We start from the raw sequence: 12,984 nt of genomic DNA, 5'->3' as shown, positions 1-12,984 counted from the left end.
GAGGGGTTTCAATGTTGATTTGTGGAAGGTGGATTATTTTATCCAAATAATCTACTGTTTTATGTTAAAGGTCTGTCAATAAAGTTTTGGCCTTTGAAATAAACCTTGAGGGCTGGGTTTCAGATAAATTGTTTGTGGCAGCAGCACTGAAGGTGGAAGAATGGTGTCTCATAGGGGATAAAAGTAGCATTAATCCTCAGGATCTCTGAGGGCATGTAGACTGATCTCACAGTTGGGGACAGGCAGAAGTCCTTATGTGTTGGCAGAGGGAGGGATCACACTGTTAGCAACAAACACTGGAAGACTTCATATTTGGTGGAGAAAGTGTAAAGACTCCCACATTTGACCACAGTGGTGGCACTGTCTGAGAGAAATCCTCAGTTGACAGTGATGTCATTTTCTTATATGTGTGTCTATCTTCCAGCTATTCATCCGTCCCAACATGTTTCAGCTGGAATATATATGGGGATGGGGGAGGCTGAAACATATTGGGCTTTTTTCAAAATAATCCAGTTTGGATAACTGTCCACCTTATCACATTGAGAAATTTCCCAGTTAGGACACTTCCACCTCTTTTCAAGCATAGAGAGGCACTGACACATTGAGAAATTTCCCAGTCGTAGGGCCCACTAGGCTGACCGAAAGGTTGTTGGTTCAAATTCTGGGGAGCAAGTGAGCTCTTGCTGTTAGGCCCAGCTTCTGCTAACCTAGCAGGTTTTTTTCTCTTTTTTCATTTTTTTTTCATTTTTTCAATACTTACCTAGCAGTTTAAATACATGCAAATATGAGTATATCAATAATTAACGCTTCTGTGGGAAGGTAATGGCGCTCCATGCAGTCATGCTGGCCACATGACCTAGGAGGTGTCTACAGACAACACTGGCTCTTCGACGTAAAAATGGAGATGAACACCACCACCACCACCACCCCCCGAGTCAGACACAACTAGACTTAATGTTAGGGGAAACCTTTACTAGGGCACTTCAGCCTCTTTTCAAGCATAGAACTACTTCTGGCTGTCATGCATAGTCCTCCTGATTGAATAGAGGCAGAAGTGTCCTGAAAGGAGGGAACTCTGGCAATCAAGCTCATCACGTTGAGAAATTTCCCCCGATAGGACACTTCAGCCTCTTTTCAAGCATGGAGAGGCATGGATCTCCTCACATGTTCCAGGCTGAAAAGAGGCAGAAATGTCCTGAAAGGAGGGAACTCTGAACACGGGCCAGTAATCATGTAGCACTTTACTCCCATCTTTACAACTGAAAAACAGGTAGGATGGGAATCATCAAAAGTTTCCCATCCTGTTTCATTGCCCAACTGTCAGCAGTCTGTTGTATCATATGAGGTTTGGTGCAGAACCATAGGATCCCATGGAAAGGAATGGTTTTAACCTGGAGCACTGTCTCTTGTCTCCTCTGGGGTTTGAGGCAGAACCATTGGCTCCCATGGAAAGAACTGGTTTTAAACTGGTGTCAGTATTCTTTAATGTAAGGGGCAGGTCAAAGGATCTCTTGGTTTTTGGATGCTATTGTATCTCCTGATTTAAAAAAGAAGTCATATTGACCTTGTGATTAATGCAAGATGAATGTATTGACAGCTCTTTAAGTTTTCACTTGTGAGTCTGATGGGGAGGCAGAACTACCAAGGGAGCGATTCCCTCCCTTAAAGGGACGGTCACCCATGCTTATGCTTCTCAATATGATGAGGCTGTGCAGCACACTATCTGTGAAGCTGCCTTTGAAGTGTGTTCTGAAATGTCAGCTGGTCCAAAAACCAGAAAGACTGGAGCCTGGCTGTAACACAGCTGCTGAATTGCCAGCAGCAATAGATCACTGCCAACCGGAAGGCCATCTGCAAGGATGTTGCCCCAGATGTTTTGATGTTTTACTATCCTTGTAGGAAGCTTCTCTCATGTCCCCACATGGGGAGCTGGAGCTGACATAGGGAGCTTATCCGTGCTCCCCCCGGATTCGAACCTCCAACCTGTCTTACAGTTTTGCCGGCACAAGGATTTATCCCATTGCGCCACCGGGGTCTCCAGGAGACATGATGAGGGCCATATATAAATAAAATATGTGAGGGGAAGTCATAGGGAGGAGGGAGCAAGCTTGTTTTCTGCTGCCCTGGAGACTAGGATGCAGAACAATGGCTTCAAACAACAGGAAAGGAAATTCCACCTGAACATGAGGAAGAACTTCCTAACTGTGAGAGCTGTTCAGCAGTGGAACTCTCTGCCCCAGAGTGTGGTGGAGGCGCCTTCTTTGGAGGCTTTTAAAGAGAGGCTGGATATATTGTTGGAGGCTTTCATGGCCGGAATCACTGGGTTGTTGTAGGTTTTTTCGGGCTATATGGCCATGTTCTAGAGGCATTCTCTCCTGACGTTTCGCCTGCATCTATGGCAAGCATCCTCAGAAGTAGTGAGGCTGGGTGGCTGTGCTTTGAATGCGATTTTCCTGCTTCTTGTCCAGAGGAGGATGACTAAAAGGGTCTAGAGCAGTGGTTCTCAACCTGTGGGTCCCCAGATGTTTTTGGCTTACAACTCCCAGAAATCCCAGCCAGTTTACCAGCTGTTAGGATTTCTGGGAGTTGAAGGCCAAAAACATCTGGGGACCCCAGGTTGAGAACCACTGGTCTATTTATTTATTTAATTTTTTTTTAGCTACTTATACCCCGCCCTTCTCACCCCCAAGGGGGGACTCAGGGCGGCTTACAAAAGAAGGCACAATTCCATGCCTATGTCAAAAATACATAATACATAAAAGCAATTAAACAGTTAACAGATTAAAAACATCAATACATAACACAATAGTAAACAATCTCATGTTCAGAGTTCCATAAATCCATTCCGTTACGTCAATACCTGCCCATCATCAAGGTCTTTCCTTTAGCTGCCAGAATGTCCAAAAGCCTGGTCCCACATCCAGGTCTTCAATTTTTTTCTGAATGAGAAAAGGGAAGTCGCTAATCTAATCTCCCCGGGGAGTGATTTCCACAGGTGGGGGGGCCACTATCGAGAAGGCCCTGCTCCTCGTCCCCACCAGCCTAACTTGTGATAGAGGCGGGGTCGAGAGCAGGGCCTCCCCAGAAGATCTTAGACTCCCAGGTGGGGCGTAGAGGGAGATCCGTTGGGACAGAGCACAAGCCCCATGAGGAGCGGCTTAATGAGCTGGACATGTTTAGCCTGAAGAAGTCCAACATCAGGGGCCCACGAGGTCTCTTCCAACTCTGATTCTATCCCAAGCAAACCTTTCTTGGGAGAGACCCGTGCCTTCTGAATCAGCCTTTTCCCAGCAGCTAGCACTAGCCTTGATGACGCCAGAGTGGTCATCCATTGCTGCCGTCATAAAACACCTTCTGGGGTGGGCCTCGATCATCCTAACGGTGAAGCAACTTCCGAGGAACATGCCATTCCCGTTTCCCCCGGGAACATCAGCCTGGCCCTTTAAGCCCAGCTTGGAAGGGGGCGTGGCGAGCGCTGACGCCACGGGCGGGGCCACTATGTAGGAGGGGCGGGGTTAAGAGCCGAAGCCACGCCCCCCACTCGGTCCCGAGGAGTCCACGTGACGCCCTCTCGCCCCCGCGTCAGCTGACCTCTCAGCCGAAGCTGTGGCAGCAGCGTCGGCGGCGCGATGGACTTCTTATTGGGCAACCCTTTCAGCAGTCCGGTCGGGCAGCGCATCGGTAAGCTCCCCAACATTGGCCAGACCCCAACCCCCCCCCCCTTTTGTTTTAGCCCACTCGCCTGTGTTCTCAGTTGCGATATCACCCCTCAACCAGGGAGAATTGGAAGTGGGCGGGGCTATGATTCCGAGAAGGCGGTCTTAAGCCCGCGAGAGCCAATGGGAATTCGGAGTCCCTTTTGATGGACACCTCGCTGCTAATCAATAGGGAGCTTCCGAAGCGGCGGCTATCTGTGGGTAGCCCTTCTAAGCCAATCCTGGCAGACTGAGAGGAGCCGAGGGGAAAGTTTGCTGATTTAAAGGGGCCGCGCCCTTTTAAGAGGGAGTGGGAGTGGCATGGCCAACTTGTTCTCAAGGGGCTCCTGCAGACTTTGTTTAGAGCAGTGGTTCTCAACCTTCCTAATGCCGTGACCCCTGAATACAGTCCCTCCTGTTGTGGTGACCCCCAACCATAACATTGTTTTTGTTGCTACTTCGTAACAGTCATTTTACTATTGTTCTAAATCATAATGTAAATATCAGATATGCAGGATGTATTGTCATTCACTGGAGCAAACTGGGCACAAATACCCTATGCACCCACATGTAAATGCTAGTGGGGTCGGGGGAGGATTAATTTTGTAATTTGGGAGTTGTAGTTGCTGAGATTTATAGTTCACCTGTAATCAAAGAGCATTCTGAACTCCACCAGCGATGGATTTGAACCTAATTTGCCACACAGAACTGCCATGACCAACGGAAAACACTGGAAGGGTTTGGTGGGTATTGACCTTGAGTTTGGGAGTTGTAGTTCACCTACATCCAGAGAGCACTGTGGACTCAAACAATAATGGATCTGGACCAAACTTGGCACAAATACTCAAAATGCACAAATGTGAACACTGGTGGAACCTGGGGAAAATAGACCTTGACTTTTGGGAGTTGTAGTTGCTGGGATTTATAGTTCATTACAATCAAAGAACATTCTGAACTCCACCAACGATAAAATTGGCTCAAACTTCCTATATGGAATCCCCATGACCATCAGAAAATAGTCTTTGGTGACCCCTCTGACACCCCTTCATGACCCACTCAGGGGTCCCGACCCCCAGGTTGAGAAACACTGGTTAAGGGAGTCTGCAGTTTTCCAGCAGAAAGGGAAAAAAATCTCTTTAGTCATATGTATGAACTTCCTGACTGTGAGATCCATTCAGCAGTGGAACTCTCTGCCCTGGAGTGTGGTGGAGGCTCCTTCTTTGGAAACTTTTAAACAGAGGCTGGATGGCCATCTGTCGGGGGTGCTTTCAATGCAATTTTCCTACTTCTTGGCAGTGGGTTGGACTGGATGGCCCATGAGGTCTCTCCCAACTCTATGATTCTTTGTATCCAAATTATGTATGCATTAGGACAGCCTATGTTGGGTTGCTGTGAGCTTTCCAGGCTGTATGGTCATGTTCCAGAAGCATTCTCTCCTGATGTTTCGCCTATTCTATCCGATTCTATCATTCTATCCGATGATTCTATCATTCTGTATATCCAAATTATGTATGCATTAGGACAGCCTATATTGGGTTGCTGTGAACTTTCCAGGCTGTATGGTCATGTTCCAGAAGCATTCTCTCCTGACATTTCGCCTACATCTGTGGCAAACATCCTCAGAGGTTGTGACCTTTTTGAATTCAACCTCTAGGTATTGGATGCTGTCATGAGCACCAGCATTCTCCTTCACAACCTGTGCGGATGCCTGCCATAGATGCAGGTGAAACATCAGGAGAGAATGCTTCTGGAACATGGCCATACAGCCCGAGAAACCCACAGAAACCCAGTGATTCCGGCCATGAAAGCCTTCGGCAATACACAGCCTATATTCATTATATCCATTTACTGAGAAGGCTAAAGGTCTGTGCTAATTTGCTTTTTGAAGCTTTTACTGTACCTTGTATAGAGCTGTCATTATTACCTCGGGTGCATCTGTAATTAATATAATTTGACATCATTTTAACGGCCATGTCTCAACACTATGGAATTTTTTGAGTTGTAGTTTTACGAGATCTTTCACTTTTTCTTCCAAATGGTGCTGGTGCCTCACCAAACTATTACTTCCAGGGTTCCATAGCATTGATCCCGGCAGTCAAAGTGGTCTCAGATTGTATTAATTCTACAGTGTAGATATAGGGAGGACTATAAAGACCTCTGGAGGAGGGGAGTTTTTTTTTTGTTTTTTTTTTTTGGAGCGTGGATAAGGAAAACTCTGGATACTGTATGGCGTTATGGTTTTGGTGTAGAAGGCAGCCATGAATTAACCCAAATCCTAGTGTCCTAAGGCCCTACAATTGAGAGCTTCTTCCCTATATTTGCGTTTTCAACCCAAACTAGGCAGTAGCTTAGACGCAGCTGAAGTAGCATGTGTCGCAACAATTTTTTTTTGCCTCCTAGGACCCAGAATATCAAGGCAGACATTCACACCTTCAATTAATAACATTTTGTTTCCTTGGCAGAGAAGAATCTGTTAAAGAGATAATGTGGGATTTTATTCATCTGTGCGGAAGGGGCCCTAGTTAAACAGGCAGAGCTTCTTGCCTTGTTCGGTGGTGCACTTTGAGCCACCAAGGTAAAGGTAAAGGTTTCCCCTTGACATTAAGTCTAGTCATGTCAGACTCTGGGGGGTGATGCTCATCTCCATTTCTAAGCCAAAGAGCTGGCGTTGTCCATAGACACCTCCTAGATCATGTGGCTGGCATTACTGCGTGGAACGCTGTTACCTTCCTGCTGGAGTGGTAACTATTGATCTAATTATATTTGAATGTTTTCAAACTGCTGTGTTGGCAGAAGCTGGGGTTAACAGCGAGAGCTCACCCTGCTCCCCAGATTTGAACCACCAATTTAACCCCCTGCGCCATCGGGGGGAGGGGGCAGCATCCAAAGTAGGACACTTTTACTCAACTTTTGATTGAGAATTGCAACCCCACATGTCTTTCAGTTGGTATTTCCTGAGGCTAGAGTTAATGATGATGGGGACAGTTCTGCTGAAGACATTGCAGTTGATTTTTTGGGTGCACATTTTTGCCTGAAACAAATTTGAGAGCTGGAGCAGGGGAGTGAAGAGACATATGCCTTAATTGTTTCACTTTCCCCAGTAGTACTTTTAGAGATGCTACAACACTCAGTTGCTTTTGATGCAGCAGTTACCTCCAACAGAGAATCACTGCCACTAAAGGCCCTGAGAGATTCCCATGGATAGCAGGCGCTAATGCATACCCTGTGAAGTTAGTTCATTCCTGGGAGAATCTACTGATACACATAGGAAATGTGCTACAGGTGGTATGGCTTTAGAGAACAACCTTGGTGTTTGCATCAGCGCTGGTGGCACAATGGGTTACACTCTTGTGCCAGCAGGACTACTGACCAACAGGTTGGTGGTTCAAATCCAGGGAGTGGGGTGAGCTCCTGTCTAGTTCTAGCTTCCTGTATAGGGACATGAAAGAAACCTCCCACAGGATGGTAAAACTTTAAACATCCGGACGTCCCATGGGCAATGTCCTCGCAGACAGCCAATTCTCTCACAGTAGAAGCAACTTACAGTTTCTCAAATCACTTCTGTTTTGAAAAAAAAATCAGAGCCATTCTTTGCTGACTTGTCTTTGTGATACTATAGATAAAAGTATACTTGATATGTGCTTTTTCTGTAAAAAATTCCTTCCCCATTGCATCATTCTCCTGGCCCATTTCATAGATTCACAGGAAACTTTCCTTTCTGACTTTTTAACATATAATCAATGTAAAATCGGAAGAATTTCTGGATAACACAGCAAAAGAATACCTACCCCCCAAATCAAATCAGGCTTACTATGCTTTAGTTTTGGCTAGTTCTGAATGCCCCCCATAAATTGGTAAATAAGAGCTCTGCTGGCTTCCACGTAGCAGAAAGCAGTGGACTCTATCAGTCAACATTCATGGATCTAATAACCTATTGGGGACTCAAGATTAACAGTTGGGATCACAAGATTAAATTTTGTTGAGAGAACACTACATCTATTACTTGGCCATCAAATATGTGAGTTCGCGATTCCGTGCTAGACTTAGTGGACTTGTTTGGAGACTTTTATTAAAGAAATAGTCCATGTTCACAGAATTACACATAAGGTTCAGACATTCACACCTTCAGTTAATAACATCCTGTTGCCTTTTTCCCTCCTCACTTCTTACTCTGTATTTTGTTTCCTTGGCAGAGAAGAATCTGTTAAAGAGGAAAGAGAGAATGATTGCATATTCATTTTGATTGGTAGCACAAGGAGATGTCTTCTGGAAGCATCTTTCATAACTTTAAAAGAAAGGCATATACACCCCATTAAGGCCTTAAGATTCCCATGTTCCCTCCCTTAGAAATCCTCAATGAGATCTGCATGAAGATTGAAGGGGAGCTTTTTGCTCCTCAGTAATCCATGAGCTAGCATCACGTGTGGTCTTCAAGGTCCAAAAATTGTGAATGACCTTGGTGGAGTGACTGATTAATGAATTATTCATAACTTGAAAGTAGACTGAGAGTAGAATGGGATTATAGTCCTCTTCTTCGCCTGCTCACATCCTGATTATTTCATTCATGTACTATTATTTCACTGATTTTATGCACTGGGAATGTTGGTAGGAAATAGCTAACCCCGTAGAGTAAATTACAATAGAGCAAGATTGACATGATATATAAAACCTCAAGGTACCAACAAGTATATAATTTGAACTTTTGACGCTGTCATGCTTTTCTTCATGAAGAATTAAAAACAAGGATGCCTTTGAGTACATGCTCTGCCCAAGAATGTATATTCAGAGCCAGACTTGATTTCACAGATTATTCATACACAAATCTATTCCTAGTCCTTCTCTCCAGCCCAGATTTTCTTTTATTTATTTATTTATTTATTTATTTATTTTTGTGTCACGAGCAACTTAAGAAACTGCAAGCTGCTTCTGGTGTGAGAGAATTGGCTGTCTGCAAGGACGTTGCCCAGGGGACACATGGTTTTTATTTTTGGTGTTTTACTATCCTTGTGTGTTGGGTGTCTTCCTGGACTCCACAAGTCTTCATTCCCCAATGAGTAGTTCGTCTAAGAAAACAGGATTAGAAAGAGGGATTCCTTTATTCCTATGCATGCCTTCCTAGAAGGGCCTTTCTGTCTCTACTCATCTCTTCCTGTTTGCTACTATCTCCTCTCCATTTGAAGTTGTAGAAATATGAGCTCTTTGAGGTATGGTTAAAGTTCCTCTTTACTGCCATTTTGATTGGACCTATCCCAGCTCACCACATGTACGTTTTTGCTGGTTGTGCTTCTAGCACTCTCCTATATTTTTAGTGGAATCACCCCAAGAGAGGATTATTTTTGAGTCTAACCACTCATACATTCCCAACATTGTGGGAGGCTTCTCTCATGTCCCCACATCGGGACATGGAGCTGACAGATGGAGCTCATCCTCACTCTCTCCAGATTCGAACCTCTGACTTGTCAGTCTTCAGTCCTTCCGGCACATGGGTTTAACCCCTTGTGCCACCGGGGGGTCCTTTTGAATAAACTTAGGTTTTTAAAAAATTAAATCATTGGAAAATCAGAAATGCCTGCTGATTAGCTGCAAATCATTTCAAGCTCCACTGTTGGAGCATAACCCCCGGTGTATAAGTGACTAACGTACATTGTTTATGGCATTGTAAAGAATACCAATCACCATTTCACAGAGAACCACTAATTTTTGCAAATTATAATATTAGTGCTTAATATTCCAATTCTGAGTTAATTACATCTTCCTGTCACCTTTCTCTGTAATGTCAACAAGCAAGCACTTTAGTTTCAGAGCATACCAGCAGCCTTTGACATCCAAAATAAACCTGACCAGCCTGTAAAACCTAACACTTCAGAGTTACGTGACACACCCTGGAGGCAGATTAATCCTGATCAGAAACAAGTTTGAAGTTTGCTGGAGATGCTCACGTGCTGTCAGCTTGAAATTGTTCAGTTTGTTATTCACATGTATTCACTAGTGCTCCTTTTGATAATCTGTCTGTTACCAAGTGAAATTTGGGCTGCAGTGCCTATTGTCTGAGTCATCCTTTCTGTGCAGACGCCACATTGAACTGGATTAGATTTCAGGAGGTGTGGATGGTTCTAATTACAGCTTCTGAAGTGGAGGCCAGCGTCTAGATCTTTCATGTGACCAATAAATAGCCTTTGTACTCCTGGGGAAAAATCACCCAAAGAGTCAAATCCAGGATTGCGTTTGAAGAAGGAACTTACAAAACATTACAAACGCCATTCCATGGATTTATGAAAATAAGGAGCCTTGTTTGAGAGGCTGGCAAAGATTAAAATTCTAGCTCTAAGAAGTAGCAGCCATGAAATGTGCTCTTTAAAACACACAGTCAAAGCGATACAAGTAATACTGCAGAATTAGTTACAATCTGACTGCTGGTTCTTATTCCAAGAGTGATTAACTCTTCTAGGGAAGCAGGTAGTCTCCCTTTCTGTTACTGTTTCTCCTGTCCCAATATTATGTTTCATTTATCAGGGTGACATTTTGTAGTCAATCAGTAGGATTGTGGCAAGTATTCTTATAGCAATTATTTGTTTTGAGATTCATTCCCAGTTGTCCCATGTGCTCCTTCTGCCTCCTTACTTTTTTAGCCTGTTAATGCTATTTCTGATGGAAGAATGAGAGACTTGAAACCACCAACTTCCTTTATCTCTGCTTGCATGTCAGCATCTCTTTCATTAATATGTTTAGGGAAGCTCTACCGTGAAAACCCTGAAGCTAGATTGTCAGGTGACAGATTGCTTCACCTACATGTGCAATTCTTCCTTTCCAAATGACCATAGGAGCACCTGGTGGCACAGTGGATTAAACCGCTGAGCTGCAGAACTTGCTGACCGAAAGGTCGATGGTTCGAATCTGGGAAGCGGGGTGACTTCCCGTTGTTAGCTCCAGCTTCTGCCAACCTAGCAGTTCAAAAACATACAAATATAAGTAGATTAATAAGTAATGTTCTGACGGGAAGGTAATGGTGCTCCATTCAATCATGCCGGCCACATGACTTTGGAGGTGTCTATGGACAATGCCGGCTCTTTGGCTTAGAAATGGAGATGAACACTAACCCCCAGAGTTGGACACGACTGGACTTTACCTACTAAATGCTCATAACTGAATTCCAGTAATCTTGCAAATGATATGTGATTCTTTCAATTGGACAGACAGTACAGTTATGCCATAAATTGAATTACTGTATATAAGTCAACCTAATATATAAGTCAAAGACAGATTTTGGAGCCAGGAATTACTTATCCATTTGATACGACCAATGGATAAGTTGAGGGTCATTTCATGGAGAAGGGAAACGCCAATGCTGTCCTTGGCCATCACAACGTTGTCTGTGACCGGACATTGAAAAAAGTCAGAAACTGTGCCATGGAAGAAAGAGTAGAAGGGGTAGGTGCTTCTTTTAAGTTTTCTCAGCATGAACTAAGCTCTTGACATTGGCATGGAGAAGGGGGCAGTTACTTTTTAAAAAGAGAGCTAAAATACAATACTCACTTTGACCGATGAATAAGTCAACTCAAGTTTTTGAGTTGAGTAAATTTTTTAGATTTATACATGAGTACATAGAGTACTAACTAATATGGTGAGTTTTGCAAAGATCAAAAAGACTTGACATTATCTTGATTTCTAATATATAGTCAGTATATAGTCGGTGACGCAGTGGGTGAAAGCTCTGAGCTGCTAAACTTGCTAACCGAAAGGTCACAGGTTCGAATCAAGGGAGTGGTGCAAGCTCCCACTGTTAGCCCTAACTTCTGCCTAGCAGTTTGAAAACATGCAAGTGTGAGTAGATCAATAGGTACCACTCCGGCAGGAAGGTAACAGCGCTCCATGCAGTCATGCTGCCCACATGACCATGGAGGTGTCTACAAACAACACGAGCTCTTCGGCTTAGAAATGGAGGTGAGCACCAACCCCAAGAGTCGGATACGACTGGACTTAATCTCAGGGGAAAACCTTTACCTTTACCTTACAAAACAAAACCAAAAAAGTTTGCATTCATCAGCATTCTCAGATTTGGCATCTCCATATGTGTTTGTGTACTACTTCTGTTATCCCCAGTTAGCATGGTGAAAAAGCAATGGAACTATGTCATTGATCTTATGTAGAGGGCATCCATGACCTTTTCACGACATAGAAGGTAGGGGCAACTGAGATATGTATCTTTATGCTCCCCTGCCAGTGTTCAGAAATAGTAGGGATTGCTTTATTATTCTCTTAGGGTAGAACTTAGAAGAAAAGGAGGAGCCTATGGATGATTAGGAACTCCCCCATATCTCTTAATAAGTAGGATTTGACCCACAGGTTGACATTCCCTTTTCCTGTCCTGCCACTTAGCACAGGTTTCATCCTGGCATCTACATGCATCTTTCCTATGTAGAAGAACGACCAACACCAGTAGACTAGGCCATCTGTTTTCAAAGACAGCTTCCCTTGCTCTATCACATCCCATTCCTCCTAGAACCAAATGATAGTTAGCATTAGTACAACCCATTTGAAATCAGTAAGCTGTTCATTACCTCAGTAACTCTTACAACAAACTATAAGGCAAATGACATTTTTATTAGCCCAACTATAGAAACAAGACACTGTGGCTGGAATCGTCGGTGGTCGCATAATGAGTTCATAAATTAAGTTCAATGAAGTGCAAATGAATGGGTGGTTGGGTCTTGACCCAACCCCCCATTGTAAAACCTGTCTTTTGTTTGAGATGCAAACTATGTGCATCTCATGTTGACCTAGCAAGCTAGCACATAGTAGTGGAGTATCATTTGTCGTCCAATAAATATGGGGTTTTTTTGTTAAGGTCGTCTCCATGTTTGAAATATATTATCAACAATCATTCTATAGCATACAAATATGCACACTTCATTGTTTGAGCAATTTGGATTTTGTTTTTCTGCTTCTATAACACAACATACCATACCTTCTTTTACATTGTCAGGTGGTTGTCACCCTGTCCTTAGACTTCTTCCCCAGTTGCTCTCCTTTCATCTTGTTACCTCCTCTTTTGACTTCTGGTTAAATCCTGTGTACATCAAAAATACAGGAATCTCCCAAAGGTGTTGGCCCAAGTGAAAGTGGATTTCCATGTCAACAGATGAACAGACTTTTTCTATTACATTGTAAAAATGTGAGGCGGTATCATTTTCCCCCTTTATAACCAGCCTCTTTCCCAGGGAGAGAGAAGTATGTACATGGGGTTTATTTGCATTCCTTTCTGTAAAGTAAATGTTTTGGGACCTTGATG

The 12,984-nt window shown here is 43.7% G+C and overlaps 1 protein-coding gene and 1 long non-coding RNA gene across 4 annotated transcripts in view; one reads left to right on the top strand and one right to left on the bottom strand.

The window, feature by feature from the left end:
- Nucleotides 1–3,545: 3,545 nt before the first annotated feature.
- The window catches only part of TOM1 (target of myb1 membrane trafficking protein), a 37,591-nt gene continuing 28,152 nt past the window's right edge, over nt 3,546–12,984 (top strand). For 2 of the 3 annotated variants that reach the window (XM_060776950.2, XM_060776949.2), the window contains exon 1: nt 3,546–3,681. In XM_060776950.2, coding sequence (XP_060632933.2) covers nt 3,630–3,681 — 52 coding nt within the window. In that variant the 5' untranslated portion in view covers nt 3,546–3,629. The remainder of the gene's footprint in view (nt 3,682–12,984) is intronic. The other variant, XM_060776952.2, reaches the window with a different exon arrangement.
- On the bottom strand, nt 7,739–12,893 carry LOC137097099 (uncharacterized). The gene is made up of 3 exons (XR_010909976.1): nt 12,661–12,893; nt 10,485–10,636; nt 7,739–7,896 (listed from the first exon to the last, which is right to left on the bottom strand). It is a non-coding gene; the product is annotated as an uncharacterized lncRNA (long non-coding RNA).

The sequence above is a fragment of the Anolis sagrei genome, chromosome 5, assembly GCF_037176765.1.
Source record: "Anolis sagrei isolate rAnoSag1 chromosome 5, rAnoSag1.mat, whole genome shotgun sequence".
Taxonomy (NCBI): domain Eukaryota; kingdom Metazoa; phylum Chordata; class Lepidosauria; order Squamata; family Dactyloidae; genus Anolis; species Anolis sagrei.
The sequence above is the reverse complement of the archived record's forward strand: the minus strand, read 5'-3'. Positions and strand labels throughout refer to the sequence as shown.